We start from the raw sequence: 21,512 nt of genomic DNA, 5'->3' as shown, positions 1-21,512 counted from the left end.
GTTCCCTCCTTCCCCAGGAGGAGACAAAGGGCAGGGCAGGGGAGGGAGGCACAGGCCAGGACTGGAACAAATCACAGAACCACTGGATGTGTCAGCAGTACCACCTCCAGCCCAAGAAGGCAGATCTGGAGTCCAGGTCCACTGGACCCTCAGCTCTGCTGCCTGCAGCAGTATCCTCAACAGAGATCAACAAGGCCTGCTCCTGACCTGGCGAACAGGCCTACGGATAAAGGCTGCATCAGAGGCACAGCTGGGGGCAGACAGGAAAGCAGAAAGAATGAAAGAAGGGCAAAGGACTGGATCCGAGGGAGAAAGATGGAGCCAGGGGGCAGGGGCTGGATCTGAGGGCACACAGACAGTGTCAGAGAAGAAGGATCTGTGCACACAGAGAGGAATAGAATATGGCCTCATGCCTCAGGGGGATTTCCAAGGAAGCTGAGATCCCTTTGCCAGCACTCCTCATCTCTACCACAGCCTCGCTGCTTCCCCTCCTGCCACCCTGTTAATTGAGTTTTCACTCAGCAGTCAGAATGATCTTTTTAAAAAATAAATCCAGTAGGCCAGGCGCGGTGGCTCACACCTATAATCCCAGAACTTTGGGAGGCCGAGAGGGTGGATCACCTGAGTTCAGGAGTTCAAGACCAACCTAGGCAATAGGGCAAAATCCCATCTCTACTAAAAATACAAAAATTAGGCCGGGCGCAGTGGCTCACAACTGTAATCTCAGCACTTTCGGAAGCCAAGGCAGGTGGATCACGAGGTCAGGAGATCAAGACCATCCTGGCCAACATGGTGACACCTGTCTCTACTAAAGATACAAAAATCAGCTGGGCATGGTGTCACGTGCCTGTAATCCCAGCTACTCGGGAGGCTGAGGCAGGAGAATCGCTTGAACCCGGGAGGCAGAGTTTGCAGTGAGCCAAGATCGTGCCACTGCACTCCAGCCTGGGCAACAGAGTGAGACTCCATCTCAAAACACAAAAAACAAAAAACAAAAATTAGCTGGGCATGGTGTCACACACACCTGTAATCCCAGCTACTTGGGAGGCTGAGGCAGAAGAATTGCTTGAACCCAGGAGGCAGAGGCTGCAGTGACTCGAGACCGTGCCACTGCTGGTCTCCAGCCTGGGCAACAGAGCAAGACTCCATCTCAAAAAATAAATAAATAAATAAAACCTCTTAGAAAGGGACAAAAACCAAACCACACATAACCACATATTTAATGAATCATCAAGAGCACAGCGCACAGTGCTTAGAAATGTGGGCTGTGGAGCCAGTCGGCCTGAACCCAAAGCCGGGTCCAGCCTCTTACAGCTGTGCAACTTTGGGTGAATTACTGAACTTCTCTGTGCCTCCGTTTCTTCCTCTGGGAGAAAAAGTTTCCTCCTCTGTGAGAGTAAAGATTTAATTAAATCTTAAAGATTAAACTATAAGATGGTTTGTGAGATAGGTAAGATCACGGCACTTATGCAGTAAGAACCATGCCAGGTGCTTAGTGCACTTTGAGTAAATGTCAGCTAATATGAGGGTAATGATGCTCACACCAGATTGGCCTACCAGGCATCCAGGACACTCACTCAATCGGCAAGGCCAGTTAGAGGAGAGCCCTACGGCCAACAGCCCCGCACCAGCAGGCTACATGGCATAGGATCCCACACCAGTCCACACAGGCGCACTGTGTTTCAGGCCTGACTCAGGCAGGCGTCCCTCCAACCCTCCTGTGGGTCAGCATTTCCTTCTGTTTCACCCAACTCCGTACTTTAGAAATGCCTAAAGCTTTGGCTTTTCCATCACACACGCTGGCTGAGAAACAGCTTTTCTGCAAATTGTCTAAAACTGTGTTTCAAGTTCAATTTTTAGCAGCTAGAATACATTTAGCAAATCCATGTCATAAAGAACTCCAATATATAAAAGAGGGAAAGTGGAGCTTTTCTCCCTGGAATAGGGTGGGGTCAAAGTCCCTCCTTCCACATCCCCTTCTAGCGGCCAGTCGGGACAGCCTGACCTCCTGCACTCCTGTTCTCTGAGGTCCAGGAGATGCCTCATATACCTAGGACACATGATTTGGATGTCACACCACATGTGCCCCGGAGATGCTGCTGGGGCATGTAGGATAGCAGCACAGACTCTGGGGCTCTCAGACATCCTGGCCGGAGTAGGAGAATATTTAGAATAAATAAACCAGAAAGTTCTACTTGGCAAAAATGGCCAGGGGTACATTAGTAACATGCCCTCAACACAGAGTTCAAAATCATCACAAAAACAATATTTTTTAAAAAGGCTGGGTGGCTCATGCCTGTAATCTCAGTACTTTGGGAGGCTGAGACGGGTGGATCACCCGAAGTCAGGAGTTTGGAGACCAGCCTGGCCAACATGGTGAAACCCCATCTCTACTAAAAAGAACAGAAAAACTAACTGGTGTGGTGGTGCACTCCTGTAATCCCAGCTACTCAGGAGGCTGAGTCACGAGAATCACTTGAACCTGGGAGGCAGAGGTTGCAGTGAGCCAAGATCATGTCACTTAACTCCAGCCCAGAGTAAGACTGTCTCAAAAAAAAATTTTTTTTTAATATTTAAAAGGCAGTAGATGTAATCCCAACTTTGCTAGGCCAAAGTGGGTGGATCACGAGGTTAGGAGTTCGAGACGAGCCTCGCCAACATAGTAAAACCCTGTCTCTACTAAAAACACAAAAATTAGTCAGGTGTGGTGGCATGCACCTGTAGTCCCAGCTACTTGGGAGGCTGAGGCAGGAGAACTGCTTGAACCTGGGAGACGGAGGTTGCAGTGGGCTGAGACTATGCCATTGCACTCTCCAGCCTGGGTGACAGAGTGAGACTCCATCTCAAAAAAAAAAAAAAAAAGGCAGTGGAATACGTACTGCGAGATGCCACTTACATGGAATTTGTTAAAATCACACACTATGCATTTATAATGTGTGTGTGTATTAAACATATGTGCAAATGTGCTTGGAATGGACTGGAAAAACTCACAGCAAATTCAGAGAGGCACTTGTCTCTAGGGAGGAGTCGTTAAAAGGCCCTTCAGTTTTCATCTGTGATGTTTTATTTAAAGAGGAAAACAGGCCACAAATGCGACAAAATGTTAACAGTTGTTAAATTTGGGTGGTAGAAGTGCGCTCTGGGCTGAATTACCATATAGTCAAAATCTTCTCCAGATTCACAAAAGGAGATGATGGACAGCATTCCAGGCAGAGTGGCAGGTGCCACCGCTCCCCTGCTCCGCGTGCCTCCTCCCGCATCCCCTCACCTGTCTGCGGGAAAGTGCAGGTCGCTGCCAGCCCGGTGCAGCTCACTGACGTTCTCCAGCCTGGCCAGTGCGTCCATGCGCTTCACCATCAGCTCCAGCAGGTCGCTCATCTTGCGCAGGACGCCGCGGGACTCGGGGCCCCCCATCACTGTGGGCAGAGTATGGGTATGGTTAGGGGAGGCCCGAGCAGCCTGGAGGCCACCTGAGGCCACCTGGTGTCCAGGCTGGGGCAGCTCAGACAAAGCTGGCCCCAAAACCCCCCAGCACCAACACCAGACCCCAGCCTCAGCCCTATCTTCCCAGGCACTCCTGACCCCTTTGCTGCATTGTTTTGCGGTGCAGAGAACAGCATCGTGGTGGAGTGAGAGCCCTGGGCAGCCCTCTCCCCACCAGCCATGTGACATTGGGATCATTTCCTAAGCCCTCTGGGCCTCAATTTTGTCAACTGTAAAATGGAGCTTTAGATGTAATCTTTGAGGTGTCCTGGGACCCAACAACCCTCATATCTGTGAGATGGCAGAGAAGGCCCAGCATTGGGACAGAAGCCCCAGAGCCCCCAAACAGCAAGCTCCAGGCAGGACTTCTAGATCAGGGTTCCTAGCAGTGCGGCCAATCACCCAGCAGCATCTGAATCTTCTAGCCAGGCTGTTAAAATTCAGATTTCTGGGCCTTGGTCTAGATTTGCCAATTCAACTGTCTAGGGTCCGGGGCCCAGGAATCTGCACTTTCCTTGCTCCTCACAGATCCGGACATGCAGGGAAGTTGGGAGCCTGTGTTCAGGGGCCCAGGGCCTGTTGCTTCCCCAGCCCTCCTTCTCCTGCCCAGCCTCTGGGCCCTAACCCCATCTCTTCCCCATCCCTCTTCCCTGGATCCTCCTGTAGGAAACCCTAATGCATGTGTTCTGAATCTCCAGCTGGTCTTTGGGTTCTCAAAGATAACTGACAAGGGCAGGTTCCCTGGGGCTGAGGCGCCTGCTCTTCCCTCTGCTCCCAGCCTGGGCAGGGGAGACCTTGTGAAGAAGAAAATTAAATGAAAATGAGGCATTTCGACCAAGATCCCATCAGCCAGACTGCAATCCTCCACGGCTTCCTTTCTAATCATTCCCGATCATTAGCGCTGCACGTGCCAGTGTGCAGGAGCGAGCTCTCGCCTTCCTTTTAAATTAAATCTGAAGGCTTCACATTGCCCCTCCACACAGTCCATAGGGTGCTGGGCTCCAGGCACTAAAATCCCCAACTCAGCTCCTCCCAAACCCCTATGGGTTGGGCTTGAAATCACTCTCCAAAAAGGAGCCAAGTCACCTGGGGACGCGAACCTTTGACGCTCAGGCTGCCAGCCCAGGGGCCCAGTGGAGGATGCCATGGGTTGGGCTCCCCAGAAGCAGAGCCTGGGACAAGGGTTTGAGGGTGAGTAGTTCAAACGGGAGCTAATGGAAGCCTCGGCAGGAGAGTGAGGAAGAGAGACGGGGAAGCTGGGGAAGCTGGGGAGGCTGGGCAAAGCTGCATTGCCGAGAATGTTACCACCAGGGCGCCCAAGCTCAGCCCTGCCAGGGAGCCCCGAGACCAAGTAGAGCACACTGCAGTCACCCCACCTGGGGAGGGCAAGGGGCCTGGGGCCTCTGCCTGCTGACCCCCGTGTGACCGGGGCAGTCACTGAATGGCTCTGAGCTTCAGCATCCCCGTTTCAAGGCAAGAATAACAGGCCCCATCTGCAGACCAACATCACAGCACCAGGAAGGTGACAAGAGAGGCCACTGAGAAGAGGCGGAGCAGGGAGAGGAGAGAAGGAACTAGAGGCTGTGGGCTGAGCAGGGGCAGCCGGCAGCCTCTGCATCAGCGGGGCTGCTGTCACATTTCTGCTTTGCTTCTGTCCTTCTTCCCTGGCTCCGGCCGGCCCAGCCACTGCTGCCGCGTTCCCACCCTGATATAAGTCACCCCCTGGTGGGGCTCCCCTGCCAGGTGAACCCACCTGAGGTCAGAAGGGAGGCCACAGGAGCTGGGGAGGGGCCATTCACACATCGTGGAAATGCCAGCCAGGCTAGGGCTGCAAAACAGGAGAAGCTGCAATTTCCTTAAAGACACAGGGCCCCTGGCTCTGAAGAATAGGCATGAATGGGAGCAGGGGGGAAGTGGGGGGGCAGAAGAAAAGGAGGAGAGAGAGGCAGAGATGCCCAGGAAGGCTCACGGATGGGGGTGGGCATTGGAGAAAATGGGCATATTTCCTCCCCACCCCAAGAGCTGAAGCAGCAAAGGACCTCCCCACAAGTCCCTCTACGGAAAACAGAGTGGATTTTCAAAAACTCAGCTGGGACCGGGCAATTTCACACTAGCAAAAAATGATACTAACTCAGGTCCCTCCAGCCTCTCAGGCCCTCCCCACGCACTCACACACTCAATCGGTTAATCTGGGCAGCTCTGGTGAGCCATCGCTCATAGCTTGGGCTGGAGTAGTCCTTCTCCATAGTAGTGGGATGAAAACAGGATATACATGGCTCGCTCTCTCTTTGAGCTTCCCAGAGGTGGGGGCAATGGTTTACTTTTTCAGATCACTCTCATTTCAGAGATGCCTGCCCAAGCCCACCATCCAAATTCAATACCGAGCTTGCAACCAGTGCTTGTAGCACAGAGTAAATGAAGAGATTCCCATCATTTCAGTTAAAAAAACCGGAGGACTCAGATGACCTGCCTGGCCACTGCTTTCCACAAGTCCACGGGGCACCACTGGTATTGTGACCACTTGAAGGGTATCATGGAGTCGTGCAGTACACAGCCTGCCTGGCCTCACTGGGCAGCCCTGGTGGGCTGTCGCTCACAGCTCAGGCTGGAGTATCCTTTCCCCAAAGGACTAAGACGAAAAAAGGAATAACAGACCACAGCTGGGATGCCGTAGCGGTGCTGTGGCCAGAGCACTCGGCTGACTGACCACAGAGCCTGGTCAGTAGCTCGCTCCTGCAGATGCAGCACCCTGCTAGTGCTGAGCCCACAGCATGGCTTTTGGGGTGATGCTGTGTTCCCTGGAGTGCCTCAGGCCTGGCACCCTGTCTGCTGCTGTACCGGTCCCACTCTCCAAGCCCACCCCAAGCTTCCTCTGCTCCTGCCCATCGCCTGAGCCCCTCCCACTAACCTCACGGTCACAGCTCCCCACCTACACCCCACGCTCCCAGCCCCATTGCACAGGCTGAAAAACAGTTGATGGGCCAAAAACTATGAGGTCTGGCCTAGAGCTGCAGGGGCCTCTGAGAGTCGACAAAGCAGAGGCTGCAGCAGCAGCATGGTGGCATGGGCCTGGTCAAGAGCGGTGCGGCAGAAGCCTGGACTCCAGGCCTGCTCTGCCACGGACCAGACAGGTGCGCAGGTCACCGTCCTTCTCTTGGCCTCAGTTCACTCTCATGTAAAACGAGGGGGCTGGGCTCATTGAGCTCTGAGTCTCTATCACCCTGACTTCCGTTTCTGACTTCCCCTAATTGCCTCCAGAGATTCGAGAAATGGGAAAAGAAAGAATCACTCCTATAAAAGCTGGCAGCAGGCCAGGCGCAGTGGCTCATGCCTATAATCTCAGCACTTGGGGCGGTCAAGGTGGATGGATCGCTTGAGCTCGGGAGTTCAAGACCAGCCTGGGCAACGTGGCAAAATCCCTTTTCAATAAAAAATACAAAGATTAGCCAGGCATGGTGGCATGTGCCTGTAATCCCAGCTACTTTCAGGGCTGAGGTGGGAGGATTGCTGGAGGCCATGAAATTGAGGCTGCAGTGAGACGTGATTGCACCACTGCACTCCCGCCTGGGCCACAGAGCGAGACCCTCTCTCAAACAAACAAACGAAAACCCTGAGGGCATACAGAGGCATGGGTCATTGCAGCCTGGGTTTCACGATGACCATGCCCACAGAGCCAGATCCCCCATCTATAGTTCTTCAAGCCCCACCTGGACCAAGGCAGCAAGAGTCTCGCCCCCCAGTTTCAGGGGCTCAGGAGCTGCTCCCATCTTCTGCAGACGGCATGGAACTCCAGAAAGCCCTGAGACCTGGGGAGATAGCCCTGCCCCTTCCCAATGAGCCCTTGGGGTACCAGGCACATTTTCTACTCTAAAAATGCCCAAAGACAAGGCAGGGGGTGGGTACCCAGGAGGGAAGCAGGTTAGGCCGACCTTCCCCCAGTGACCCACTCCCCTAAAAGCCACCACTGGCCCTGGGACTGTCAGCAGAGCCAGCTGACATCGCTTCACCCGAGTCACTTCACCACTCTTGGCGTCAGCTAAATTGAAATATATTTAATGTGAGGCCCCAGTGATACATCTCAGAACAGGCACATGTTCCCTCCATATTTCCATATAAATAAGGAAAGCTGGGACGCTGGGAGATACAAATAGATCCTCTCATCTACCGACGGGGTGTGTTTATTACCCACGGAGGCTCCATCCCCTCCCCAGACGCTCTGTGTCTCTCTCTGTCTCTCTCATCCTCCTTCATCCCCTTTTTCTTGTCCCCATCCCCCCTTTGCCATTGGAAATTGAATGAGCCCCCATCTCTCCAGAAAGCAGAGACCTCCCTGGCACTGAAAAGGGAGCTGTGACTGGGTGTTTGTGCAGCTGGAGAAATGTGCACGTTTGTCTCTCTGGACTTGCTCACCGCAGAAACCAGCTGAGGCCATGGGCGCTCTGGGCTCCGGGCAGCAGAGAAGACAAGGACAGGCCGTGGGAGGCCACATCAGGCTCTCCCTCAGACCTCCGGGCCCTGGCCCCCCATCCATTGAGCCTGAGAGAAGAGCCCCAGGGCCCCTTAGCACCAAGGGCCAGAGCCAGAACCATCCACGGAGACAGGGAGCCTTCCCCAGGTTCAATTCCTGGAGGAGGCCTGGGAGGTCTGGCAGGGTGCAGTAGACACACGCAGCTGTGCCATGGACTTCCAACCTACAGACCCCTCCCAAAACACAGCCTCCTACCACTACTTTTTGTTGTTGTTGTTGTTTTTTAAACCCAAGACGGAGTCTTGCTCTGTCACGTAGGCTGGAGTGCAGTGGCACAATCTCGGTTCACTGCAGCCTCCTCCTCCCAGGTTCAAGCAATTCTCCTGCCTCAGCCGCCTGAGGAGCTGGGATTACAGCATGTGCCACCACAGCCTGCTAATTTTTGTATTTTTAGTAGAAACGGGTTTCACCATGTTAGCCAGGCTGGTCTCGAACTCCTGACCTCAGGTGATCCACCTGCCTCAGCCTCCCAAAGTGTTGGGCTTACAAGCATGAGCCACCACGCCCAGACTCCTACCACTACTTCTTCAAGACAAGTCAGAGGGCAGGAAACAGCCCCACAGCCCTGTCTGCAGCCACATGGGGAAGGAGGCCTAGGAGAGAAGGGCTGGAAGGGCAGGAGACAGGAAGAGGGCCTGGGGTGGGAAGTGGGGCAGAGCTGCCTGGGAGGGGGCAATGCCGGAAAGCCCTCCCCAGGGTCCAGGCCTGGCCCAAATGCAGCAAGAGGGAATGAAGTCAGATCTCCTCTGGGTCATGATTCCCCAAGCAGCCTCCTCTCTCGAATCTTTCAGATGAGTGTGCAGAATACAGAAAGAGATGTCAGTCACATTTCATCCCCCAAAGTACGCAGAGTTTATCATGAAGTATAAACAGGCACAGAGGAGAATTTGGAGGCCCCGCACATAGACCACAGTCCACAAGAGGCTGAATGACGCCCTGCTCTTCTTTTCGAGAAAAGCCTTCTCCTCCCTCCCCCTTTGCAGCCACAGTCCATGTGGGACCCCACTTCTGTCACTTCTGCCACTTGTCACTGGTTTGATGGGGAGGAGAGATGGTTTTTCCCATTTGTACACAGATTGTTTTGGTGACCAATGCAATGATATTTTTTTTTTTTTTCTAAATAGCAGGGCCTTAGAGGGTTTCCTTCTCCTGATTCTGCTCTGGGGTTGTCTAGACTCCACAGATTTCTTTTACGTAACAAAATGTGCATTATCCAACAACCCAACCCTAGCCCAGAACTTCTAAGATCCCTTCCCAGGCCTGATTCAGCCAAGCAATCTGCCAAGCACCTCCCTTGAAGCCCTAATCCTTCCCTCAGGCATCTCCTAGGTGGAAATGCTGGCACCTCCTTGGTTTTCGGCAGGGCTGCCCCAGGCACTGTGTGGGGATGTAGTTTGAGGGGCTTCTCTTGCAGGATCAGGATGTTAAACCCACATTGCAAACTGCTTTCCCCGCCTGAGTCCCTGCCTTGGGTCTGCCCAAGCAAGTTAGCTTGATCCAAGGGTATGAAAGAAATCACGGGGAACACTGCAAATCAGGATCTAAAGTGAATCAGGTCAGCTCTCCCGGGTTCTCAGCGGCCCCTTTTTCTCCTCCTTCTCCCAGACTTCAGTTCTGTATTCCAGGCACTCAGCTTCTGAGGCCTGGGAAATGTGAAAAGACTGGCTTGGATAAACTTGGTCTGAGAACCAACGTTACAACATGTAGAATCTCCACTCCTAGGTATACCCAACAGAAATGCCTACATGTGTTTACCAAAAGACGTGCACTGAAATATTCATAGCAGCACTGTTCGCAAAAGCCCAAAACTGGAAACAACCAAATGCCCACCAATGATCGGATGGATAAAAATATGGTGGTGTACGCATGTTCTCACTCATGGGTGGGAATTGAACAATGAGATCACTTGGACACAGGAAGGGGAACATCACACACCGGGGCCTATTGTGGGGAGGCGGGAGGGATAGCATTAGGAGATATACCTAATGTAAATGACGAGTTAATGGGTGCAGCACACCAACATGGCACATGGATACATATGTAACAAACCTGCATATTGTGTACATGTACCCTAGAACTTAAAGTATATAAAAAAAAATGGTGTTGTACTCACACAATGGAAGGCTACACAGCAAAAAAATAAAAATAAAAATAAAAAAAAGTGCAAAAGTGCAAGTGACATACATGATATGTATGCAACCACATACAAGATAGTGAGTCTCACACATGTACTATTGAGAGAAAAGCCACACAAAAAAGACTACTCCTGTATTAGTTCATTCTCAACGTTGCTACTAAAGACATAGCCAAGACTGGGTAATTTATAGAGGAAAAAGGTTTAATTGACTCAGAGTCCAGCATGGCTGGGGAGGCCTCAGGAAACTTACAATCATGGCGGAAGGGGAAGCAAACATGTCCTTCTTCACATGGCAGCAGGAAGGGGAAGTACCAAGCAAAAGGGAAAAAGCCCCTTATAAAACCATCAGATCTTGTGAGAACTCACTCACTATCACAAGAACAGCATGGAGGTAAACCACCCCCATGATTCAATTACCTCCCACAGGGTCCACTCCACAAGAAGTGGAGACTATGGGAACTATAATTCAAGATGAGATTTGGGTGGGGACACAGCCAAACCATATCAACTCCCAAAACGATTCCACGCTCACGAAGTCCAAAAAACAGGCAGAACTCTTCTATGCAATCAGAAGTCAGGTCATGACTATCTTTGGGTGAGTAATGACTGTGAAGTGGCATGGGAACACTTGGGGGCTGATCATGTTCTGTTCCTTGATCTGGGTTGTTAGTTGCATGGATTGTTCATTTGTGTATATTATACCCCATTAAAAAGTTTAAGCCCATGCACATGCACACACATGCACATGCACACACACATGCACATGTACACACATATGCACACACACCTCTAGTCCAATTGTATGACCTTGGGCAAGTGCTCTCCCCTATGTGGTTCCATCCATCTTTAGACCCAGACCTGCAGCTAGGGTTGGACTCCCACTCCCATACCCAAGCAAAACTGCACAGCACGGAGCACAGCAGGGCTCCCACACCCCTTGTACTCCAGTCCACTGAGCCTGATCCCGCCCAGATGGGGCAAGAGCCATGGGGTAGGTGAGTTACCTTGACTCTCCAACCCCCTTAGGGAGATAGGCATAAAAACCAGAGCCCAGCCAAAAACCCCTCCTCTCCCCGACCCCTAATTCCCACCTCTTAGACCCCTGACCTTTCTGGAGGTTCAGTTTCCTCAAGGCCTCTGTAGCAGCCCACCCAGATAGGCACACCCCCTTTCCAGGGGTGGCAGCCAGGTACTTTATGAATCTCTGTCTATACTCCAACTTCCCATGCACCACTTTTCCCACCAGCCCTCCCTCAAGCCACCCTTCCAGTGCACCTTCACGACTGCCTCCTCCCACCCCTGCCCACCTCAGTCCTCAGCCTCTCCTACATAGACATTCCAGCACCTCCTTGGTCCTCTTCCATAAACACGCTTTGGTGCAGTGCCCCTGTTTCCAACTCGACACATCCATTAAGTATTGATGGAGTGTTCGCTGTTTGACAGATGCTGCCGAGGCCCCTTCCCATGCTTTATCTTAGCACAGCCTCGTGATGAGCCTGGGAAATGGGTATTACCATCCCCATTTACCAGAGGAAAATTTGGAGGCTCAGAGACTGAGGAATCTCTGCGAGTCAGAGACGGGATAAATTAACTTACACTCAGGCTTGAATGACTAATAAGTGTGAGATTCCTTCTGAGAGCTTTTGCAAGTTTAAAGAAGTGCATGTGAAACCAGAGGAATGAATCTAATGACGAGATGACAGATGGCATAATAAGAGCCCCTCAGCACCCACCCAGATGACAACCTGTTCAACTTGGGATGTCTACAATATTCATCGCTGAGAACAGGGGAGCCAGATACCCAAGCCCTGCAAGTTCAAGAAGGCAGACCTCAACGAGAGACTTCCCCAGAGGAGCAGGGGAAACTCACAGAGCCAGCCTTCAAACAGTTCCAGAAACCCACTTGCCTCAGTTTCCCTACTACCCCATGTCCCTCCTTTTGACCAGTGACCAAAAGAACCCCCATGATACAGTGGGCAGGACTCAGTTCTGACCCCCACCCCTCCTTAGGTGAGATGAGGTGGGGCTGGGCCCAGTTTCAGGAGGAGGGCTCCCAGTTGGTCACTCTTGTGCCATGTGGCACCAACCATGCTGGGTAATGTTCACGTGTGAGCCCCTTCAATCCAACCTCTGCAGAAGGTCACTGCTGTCCTTCTCTGTAGGGAAGCCAGGTGACTCGGCCAACAGCACACAGCTGGTAGGTGATGACCAGGATGCAAGCCCAGACCCGCCAGACCTCCAAAGCCCATGCTCTGATCTCCATTCCACTGCCTTGCAAATATCATGTGGGCAAGGAGTGATGGGGCCTGGGAGGGACCTGTGTCCCAAGAGCTTAGAGATAAGACATTTAAGCCTATGGCCAGACCCGTCCCCACATGGCCACAGCCTGGGCCAAAGACAAGGATATGTGTGCCTCAAGGGTTCAGGTGTAATATCCAGAGACCTCTCACCCCTGACACCCAACTAAAGAAGCAACACTGGCAGCCTCTTCTGAGACCTGGCTCTTCTGAGACCTGGGAGACCCTGGCTTAAAGGCCTAGCCTGGCCTGAGAATCCAGGCCAGAGAAAGCCTGATGACCGCTGCCAGATCAGAGCCAAAGTGCATGGAGGGTCACACAGCGCAAGCCCAGGCCCCCTCCACTCACATCCACCTACAGGGTGGCCAGAAAGCCAGGTACAGGGCTAGGCTCAGAGGCACTTCCTCTTTGACCCACAAACACCCTCATTCATCTCACACTTCCTTGCCCCACCAAGGTACCTTCTGTGCGGATGGTGAATGGCGAGTCCCCCAGGCGCCGGGCCGAGAACTGGCCTCCCAGAGACGTCATCAGGAAGCAGAGAGTGAAGAAGCCGATGCCCAGGACAAAAAGTCTGTGGAGAGGAAGGAGGCGGGTCAGGAGGGCAGGAAGGGCCATCGTGCTCCGGCGCTCCACCAAGTACCGGATGCACAAATGCTTTAAGAATGAGTGCATAAGTGAAGGAAGCAAGGGAGAATGAAAGGATGGGGGCTGAGCTCCAGGCCCAGGAGGGCTCCCCCACTACAGGATAAAGAGAGCTAGACTACAAGATGCTGGCCCCGAGCCACACGAAAAACCACAAGGCAGAATGACGCACACTTAGGCATGAGGCGGGCGGGCTCTAGCCTCCAAGCAGAGCTGGTTCATTAACAGCTGCAGTCCTCAAAGTGTGGTCCCCAGACCAGCAGTCAGCATCACCTGAGACTCCTTAGAAATGCCAATGCTGGGCCCAGACCCCAAATTACTGAATCTGAGGCTCTGGGGTGGAGCGAGCAAGCTGTTTTAGCAAAGTCTCCTGAAGATTCCACTGCATGCTAAAGTTTGAGAACCAGTGGTGGACACAGCAGGGCCCGAGGCCAGCCAGAGGGCAAGGAATTGGTCCAGACAAAGCCCACCTGGACCCTACCAGTCACTCAGGCCACCTTCAGTGCTGTATGCAGAGGCGTTGCTGCAGCAGTCATGAGCTTGTTTGAACACCCCCAACCACTTCCACTACTAGATGGTAAGATCTCCAGGGCAGGGTCACACGGCCCATGTCCAGGCTCCCCCCAACACACATCTCCCCTAGGCAGGCACACCCAGGGTCATCAGCCTGCACCATGGACTGGCCAGGGTGTCCTCATACCTGTGCAAGGGATGTAATATAGGTGTGTGTGCTGTCACACTGGGTGGGAGGGAGAGCTGGCCAGAACAGGACTCCTGTTCCTGACTTCAACACGTAGTTATTGATTATCCACCAGGAGCCAGGCTCTGGGGTAACCCCAGGGGGACAGCAGGGAACAAGGCACAGAACCCTTCCTCCCTCAAGTCCAGACCCAGGGTCCTGCTGCTTCCCTCATCAATCCTAGGCCCCAAACAGGAGAGCTGAGCTCACCAGCACAGCCTTGGGGTTTTTCTGGGACCTTGAACCTATCAGGGGACTTGATGAACCAGCAGAGCTGAGAGGGGTGCCCTCCCACCAACCCCAGATTAGGGTGAGGAACTCTCTCTTGTGTGGAGTCAGGCTCCCTGGAGGGAGCCCCACAAGTCATGCCAGAGACCTCCGGGCTTTGCCCCTCCACTCCCCACCCTCAAGTTCCACACTTGTTTGTGTCTTTATGCAAGACTTGCTTTATGCATTTTAATCTTCATTATTTGAAACTGGCAGAGCACTATTTAATTAAAATTTGGTCCATTAAAGAAAACACAAAATTGCAGAAGAAAATAAAAGGCACAACAAAATTCCCAGCCCATATTTAAAGGAAGCTGTTAGAGATTTGGGCAGAGAGGAGGAGAACCCCAAAGCAGAGAGGTGCTCGGGAGCTTCCCCAAGGAGAGACTCAAAGACCACACCCTCAACAGGAAGGACAGGAGACATGATTTAGTAGGCGAGACCGCACAAGGGACACTTCCCTCAGTGCAGGACACCTCACTGAATTCCACCAAGCCTAGGGGTGGGGCTCAGATCTTGGGGTCCCTCGGAGGAAGTCAGGAGGCTCTAGAGACAACAGCCACAGTCATGGCACAGGAAAGAGGCTGTTCCACGCTCGGGAGATCCCAGGGGAAATCAGCTATTTGTCCTCCCAATCTGAGGACAAGGACAGACGTCCCCCACTCATGTCTCTAGTCCCTGGGGAAGAGGCTAGGGGAGTGAGGGAGTTGTACTTAGAGCTGGGGACCTGGGCTGCCTGCCAGGGTCCAACAACCGTGCTAAGAGAACAGTGTCTACCCCCTTTAGCCCCAAACCTGAAGTCACCCAACACACCTCATCTGCATCTCCTTCTGCCAGCCCCCCATCCTGGGATTCAATGTCCCCCAAGGCAGCTGGGGGGCATTTGGAGTGGACTCAAGTTAAAATGGTTTCAGCCATCCATGTATCCACTCAAGCAACATTCCAGGGGCACCTATGGAATAAAGACTCTGCCAGCAGCCCTGGGAAAACCAGAGAGAACAGGACCCCAGCCTGCCTTTGAGGATGAACAAGCTGGGGTGCTGTGGTTGGAGCCTGCCCCCCACCTCAACTGAAGGCACTCGCTGATGGCTGCGGGTCTCCGGGAAGCCCAGGGAGACCCTGGGGTGAAGTTACACAACTTTGGGGACCCATGCAGCTCCACCCCCAATCCTGCCTTCAGATAAGGGCCTGAAAAAAAACCAGGGCAGGACGAGACAGGGAAGCAGCCCTCGGGCGCGAGCGCTGTCCGTGGTACTGGGGTCCCGCGGCTGCTTCCAATCGCGCTAGGAAACATCCAGCCGCCCGGAGGGCGCAACCTGAATGGGGTCGGAAGAGAAGGGGCGAGGACCCTCCAGCCTTCCCAGTCAGCTCAGGGATTCAAAGGCTTCCCTGGAGGAGCAAGGCCCTTTACAGAGACGCCCGCTTCCCGCCCTGCTTCCCATGGGCACCCGACGCCCCCATCACCGTCCAGGGCCTGCACCAGCACTCCGGGCCTCCCGGCCCCTGGACCGCAGCGGTCCAGCCTGACCCCTGCAGTCCCCTGGGGCTGCCTCCTCGGCCCAGCAGGCAGGCCCGGTATGCTGGGAGGCGGGCGCCAGGTGAGCCACCGTCTCCCCGCCCCCATCCCCGTCTGGAGCCGGCAGGGAGACCACAGTGGGGCCGGGTGGGACTGGGGCTCTGGCCGAGACCTGGAGGGCAAGGGTTCAGGGCCCCTGCCAGCTCCGCCTTCGCGGGCTCCCTCCCGCGCCCGGAGCCCACCTGTGGCCGCTTCCCGAGTCCGGCCCCTGCGCCGGAGCTGTCACTCCCCTAGCTTCCTCGCTGACCAGCTACCCAGGGGGTGACACTCGGGCCCCGCCGGGCGTCCACCAGGCAGCGCCCCCTCCCCACCCAACTGCGGGCCGGCTCCGCGGGTGCCTGGGAGGAGAGGGGGCTGCCCCGGCACCGCTGGGCCCTGGGGGCCCCTGGCTGGGTCCAGTGAGTCCTGTGCGGCCCCAGCCTTGCCTGGCCTGGGCCCCCAGGTGCTGGCCGCCCGAAGCATGTCACCTTCACCACCACCCACCCGCCACGCTCCGCCGCAGCCCCGGCTCCAGCCGTCCCGTAGCCCCGCAGCGCCGCCCCTGCCCCCGCCTCTCCGACGCCTGCGATCGGGGGCGAATCCCGGGATGAGCGGGTCCTCGGTCTAATCTTGGGACCCTCTCGTCGGAGCCAGGCCCGAGCCCCGTGGGGAGGAGAGCAGTGCCACCAAAGGCGGGGGAGAGGGTGGCACAGGTGGAGGAGTTGGGGGTAGCCGACCTAGGGGCAGACGGGGGGACGGGAGGGACCGGAGGGGGAGCTCCCAGGCGCCGCACACTAACTTTGAGGCCCGGGTAGGACCGTCCGCGGGGTGAGGAAGGACCCCAAGGGGCTGGGAAGGGGCGGGCAGGCTGGGGCGACTTTCTGGGCCCACGACCACAACCTGGGGGTTTTCTGCCCCCATTCTTACCTCTGCACCCCGAGTCCTCTCCAACCCTGCCCAACTCGGGACAGGTCCCCGAATAACACACCCTTCCCCACCCGCACCCCGAACCCCAACCCCATCCGTTTCCCCAGCCCAGCCCCACTGGTGATCACCAGGGGTTGAAGCGCGAACCTCCCCTTCTGCCACCCGGACTTGCACGCTCGCAGGAACCGACCTCGCCCACTTCCATCCCGCGCCCCCCTGGGGAAAAGACCAACCAGGAGGGAACTTTACCGAAACGGTCTCAGGGTGACCAGGCATCTTCTGACCATTATCTTCCCATCGGGGTTGACGGTGATCATTGTTCAAAGTTGTTGGTGCCAGCAGCCGCGGGCGAGGCCGGACGCACCGTCTTGGGCCCAGTTCTCGCCGCTTCCGGGCCACGAACCCGCTGCGGGCCGAAGCAGCGTCCGAGCGAAGCTGGGAGCGCGCGGCTCGGTGGCCTCGCTGCTCGGGCCTGGGAGGGCAGCGGAGGGAGCGGCGCGGCTGCCGGAGGGCGGCGAGGACGCCCGGCCGGGCCGTCTCTGCGTCTCCGCCCTCCCCGCTTCACATTTTGGGGGCCGGGAGGCGGCTCGCCCCCAGACCGCCGGCCGCGCGTCTGCCTGCTCGGGTTCGCTCGCTGGGCGGGACGGTGCCGCGGCGCGCAGACGGGCTCCCCGCGGCGGGCGCCCTCATCCCCGGCCCCGCGCCCTCGGTGCCGGCTAGAGGCGGCCCCGGGCCCGTGCCCGGGACCCCAGCGCCTCCGGGCCGCGCCGATCCTCGGCCCCGCGCCGCGCCGCGCCCATGGCTCTCGACTAGGGCAACCCGCGCCCGCAGCCCGCCCGCTCACTCCGCCGCCCGCGCTCTGGTGTCCGGCGTCCGGCCCCGCGCAGCGCTACGCCCGGAGGCGCCGCATTGTTCCTCGGAGGAGGCGGCCGAGCGGCGCTGGGGCGGCCCGGGAGCGGCCGCTGCGCTTCCAAGGCACGCCGGCGCCACCTCGTGGCCGCAGCCCCGCTGTGCGCCCTGCCAGGGGCCGTGCGGGGCTGCGACGCCGAGGACCGGCTTTGGGGACCGGCGGGCGGGGGTCCCTGCTCCTTCCCCGGAGCCAAGCTACTTCCCAGGGCGCCACCAGCCCCGGGGGCCGAAAGCTGCTTTGGCTCCCGCAGAGCATAGAAGAGATGAGCACCCACCGGAGACCCTTCTGTTCCGCCAGGTGCCTCCACGGGCTTCCTCACCAGCTGCTTCCCAACGATCGGATTTCGCTTGGCAACACACGCCCATCTTCTGCTCCTCCCTGATCAGAAACTCCCGTGGCTCCTCTTTGTTTACTGATCTGAGTATAAACTCAGCCTGTGGTGTGAGGCCCGCTCACAGAGCCAGGCGCAGGGGCGTACTGAGTTTCTAGCCCTAGATCCTCCACTAGTCAGTGGGCGATCAAGTGTGCACGTCTCAGAGTCTCCACTAGGATAGTGACCAGAAGCTCACCAAGGCCCCTTGCAACCCTAAAGCATGTAGGATCTCATGTCATCTCTTAGCATCTAGGCGTCCTCCCCTCCTCCTCCTCGCACTTCCTGGCTTTGGAGATGTATTTGCAGTTGCAGAGATAGACAGAGGCTCCTGGGAGCTCGCAGAGCCAGTCTGAAGAAAGCTCTCCGGCTTCAAAAGCACTTCCCGAGGTCAGACCTGACCACTCCACCCTGGGAAGTGCCCAAAGCCTCGGTCATATATCAAATGACTCTGAGGGTCTTCCCAGCTCAGGCCACGATGCTGCAGCCTGGCTTATGCGAGGAGGAGACTTTATTTTCCTGCAGCTGCGCCTGGTCCCCTCCAATCCCCTACACCCAGGCCCCTGGCTGCCTGCCCCGCCCACCTCCCGGCCACCTTCCTGGGCCATTTCTCACTGGCCCTGACACGCTCTCTGCTTTTCCTCCTCCTTCATCAAAATGTACCTGTCCCGAGTTCCATTATCTCACTGCCTTGCTCTCTGCTAATGTGAAAATGGGTGATAAATTGGTGTTAGCAGATATAATGTGTTACAGGGGCTAGGTAACAAATTTGCACTGAACAAGGACATGCTGACCATGCCTTTGTGCAGAAGAGTGATGAATGGTGGCAGGAAATTTGGGCATCGTGGCAGACTGGCTAAGGAGATATTGGAGGGCAGAGGTCTCTGCCAGGCCTCTAAATCACACCTCATGCCTGGGTGCCTACATCTGCCACAAACTGGCAATAAGCCATATGTACACTAAGGAATGAAATGGTCTTTCTAATTAGGTGTCTCGCTCATGTAAGCTCAGGGGGTGGCATTTATATCTGGTTGCCATTTTAGGCCAAAGGGGAAGCCTCTTGCTGAGTGGTGGAGATGGGGCTCCCTAGAAGGCATGGCCACCTCTGGTGTGGGTCATCTGGGGAGATGGCCTACCCTCCACAGAAGCCAGAATTTAGAAGGTAGGAGAGGATACTCCCCTCTTCCTCTGGGCCACACTCCCTTAGATATGGACTTTGAGGTTGGAGTGGGAAAGCCTGTCTGCCATTTGATGGCTGGCTTGGGCCAGGGAGGGAAGCCAGCAGAGGACAGCCAGGGACTTTTTTTTTTTTTTTTTGAGATGGAGTCTCGCTGTGTTGCCCAGGCTGAAGTGCAGTTGTGCGATCTTGGCTCACTGCAACCTCTGCCTCCTGGGTTCAAGCGATTCTTCTGCCTCAGCCTCCTGAGTAGCTGGGATTACAAGCACGTGCCAAATACCTGTAATAAATGCCTATAAAAATGCACAATTTTTGTATTTTTAGTAGAGACAGGTTTCGCCATGTTGGCCAGGCTGCTCTCAAACTCCTGACCTCAAGTGACCCGCCTGCCTCAGCCTCCCAAAGTGCTGGTATTACAGGCATGAGCCACCGTGCCAGGCCAGCCAGTGACATTTTGCAAGCCAGATTGTCCAGCTGCCTGTCCCTTTTGAAGTCTGTCCCCTTTTTTTGGCCTCTTGTCTGCAGTAAAGTTCAGTGTAAACGGTCCTGCTTGCTCTCCACTGTGCTGTAGGCATTAGGAGAAAAACTGTGGATCCCACATCATGCAGTCTTGGATACCACCTCTTCACACCTTGGTTTCCTCAACTATAAATCAGGCTCCTTATAATCTGCTGCATAGAGCTGTTCTGAGGATTGAGCCGCTTAATGCAGGTAAGTAGCCCATTGCCAGGACCTCCTGAGCCCTTCAAGCATGGTGGTTCTGATTGTTGTTACTGTCCATCAGGAACAGATGCTGTTTGTGCCCCGCCCTAGTTCCCGCTGCAGCCACCTCTGCAAGCAAAGAGGCAGATTACTGAGAACACCTTCAACTCTCTGCCTGAGGACTTTTTTTTAATGGCTGTGGAATATTCTAGAACATAAAAGGGCAAGAACAAAGGACCCTGGACACAGGATCAACACCCTGGAAGCAGCCCTGAAGCAGTGGATAGACACCCCCACTCCCTCTCCCTCAGGGGGATAATCCGCGGCGTGTTACCCCGTGGCTCCACGGGTTCCCAGCAAGTTTGAGCTCCAGTCGCCCATGGTGTGACCAGCCTTGTGATGCCCCTGTGCTCACTCCCTTCCCTCCTGTCTCATTCCACTCCCCGGTCAATGTTCCTGGGGTCACCGTCCAAGTAAACCACTTGCAGAATCCTATTCTCAGCATCTGTTTCTGGGGGACTCATACCAAGATCCCAAGATCCTGCCTCATCGACTGGTGGTTCTCAGCCCGGATTCCAGCAGAATCACCTGCAGAATTTAGCAAAATCGCCCTTATTCTGATCCAGTACTTGAGGTGTGGCCTGGGCACGCGGGTGCTTTAATGCCACAGGTTATGCGGACACAGGCCCAGGTGGGGGAGCGCTGTTCTGGACAAATCCTTGTGGCCTCCTGAGGAGGAAGGAGAGTCTCTGGAAGCAAGCCAGGGGAGAACAGGGGAGTAGGAACCGCGGCACCTGCTTCAAGGCCTGGCCAAGGACAGACGGTGGGCCAGGTGCCGTGGTTCACACCTGTAATCCCAGCACTTTGGGAGCCTAAGGCAGGAGGAATGCTTAAGCCAAGAGCTTGAGACAACCAGCCTGAGCAACATAGTGAGACCCCATCTCTACCAAAACCTTTAAAACTTACCCAGGCGTGGTGGCATGCACCTGGAGTCCCAGCTACACAGGAAGCTGAGGCAGGAGGATTGCTTGAGCCCAGGAGATCAAGGCTACAGTGAGCTATGAGCACACCACTGCACTCCAGCCTGTGTGACAGTGCGATGCCCTCTTGTAAAATAATAAATAAATAAATAAGGACTGACATCAGATGTACCCGTTTCCAAACCCCATCCCTCTTCATCGTTTCTCTCCTGAAGCTATCAACAGACCCGCCACCAGCCAGTGCAGGGCTAGGATGCACATTCACCCAGGTGCCCTAAATAGAGCACTTCCTAGCCGGGCATGGTGGCTCACGCCTGTAATCTCAGCACTTCGGGAGGCCAAGGTGGGTGGATCACAAGGTCAGGCATTCGCGACCAGCCTGGCCAACAGTGAAACCCCTGACACTACTAAAAATACAAAAAATTAGCTGGGCCTGGTGGCGGGTGACTGTAATCCCAGCTACTCAGGAGGCTGAGGCAGGAGAATTGCTTGAACCTGGGAGGTGGAGGTTGCAGTGAGCTGAGATCACACCACTGCCCTCTAGCCTGGGTCACAGTGCAAGACTCAGTCTCAAAAAAAGAAAAAAAAAAAAGGGCTGGGCGCAGTGGCTCACGCCTATAATCCCAGCACTTTAGGAGACTGAGGCAGGCAGATCATGAGGCCAGGAGTTCAAGACTAGCCTGACCAACATGGTGAAACCCCATCTTTACTAATAATACAGTAATCCCAGCTACTCAGGAGGCTGAGGCAGGAGAATCACTTGAATCTGGGAGGTGGAGGTTGCAGTGAGCCGAG

The 21,512-nt window shown here is 55.2% G+C and overlaps 1 protein-coding gene across 3 annotated transcripts in view; it reads right to left on the bottom strand.

Moving 5' to 3' along the window:
* MGAT5B (alpha-1,6-mannosylglycoprotein 6-beta-N-acetylglucosaminyltransferase B) overlaps nt 1-17,513 on the bottom strand; it is an 82,901-nt gene extending 65,388 nt beyond the window's left edge. For 2 of the 3 annotated variants that reach the window (XM_033182322.1, XM_033182323.1), the window contains exons 1-3: nt 16,828-17,513; nt 12,907-13,019; nt 3,269-3,416 (exon numbers count right to left, since the gene is read on the bottom strand). In XM_033182322.1, the coding sequence (XP_033038213.1) occupies nt 3,269-3,416; nt 12,907-13,019; nt 16,828-16,895 (329 nt within the window). In that variant the 5' untranslated portion in view covers nt 16,896-17,513. Of the gene's footprint in view, nt 1-3,268; nt 3,417-12,906; nt 13,121-16,827 lie in introns of those variants that run through there. The other variant, XM_033182321.1, reaches the window with a different exon arrangement.
* Between the last annotated feature and the right edge of the window lie 3,999 nt (nt 17,514-21,512).

This window comes from Trachypithecus francoisi, unplaced genomic scaffold (assembly GCF_009764315.1).
Source record: "Trachypithecus francoisi isolate TF-2019V2 unplaced genomic scaffold, Tfra_2.0 Lachesis_group20, whole genome shotgun sequence".
Lineage (NCBI taxonomy): Eukaryota > Metazoa > Chordata > Mammalia > Primates > Cercopithecidae > Trachypithecus > Trachypithecus francoisi.
This window is presented reverse-complemented; position numbering and strand designations above follow the sequence as displayed.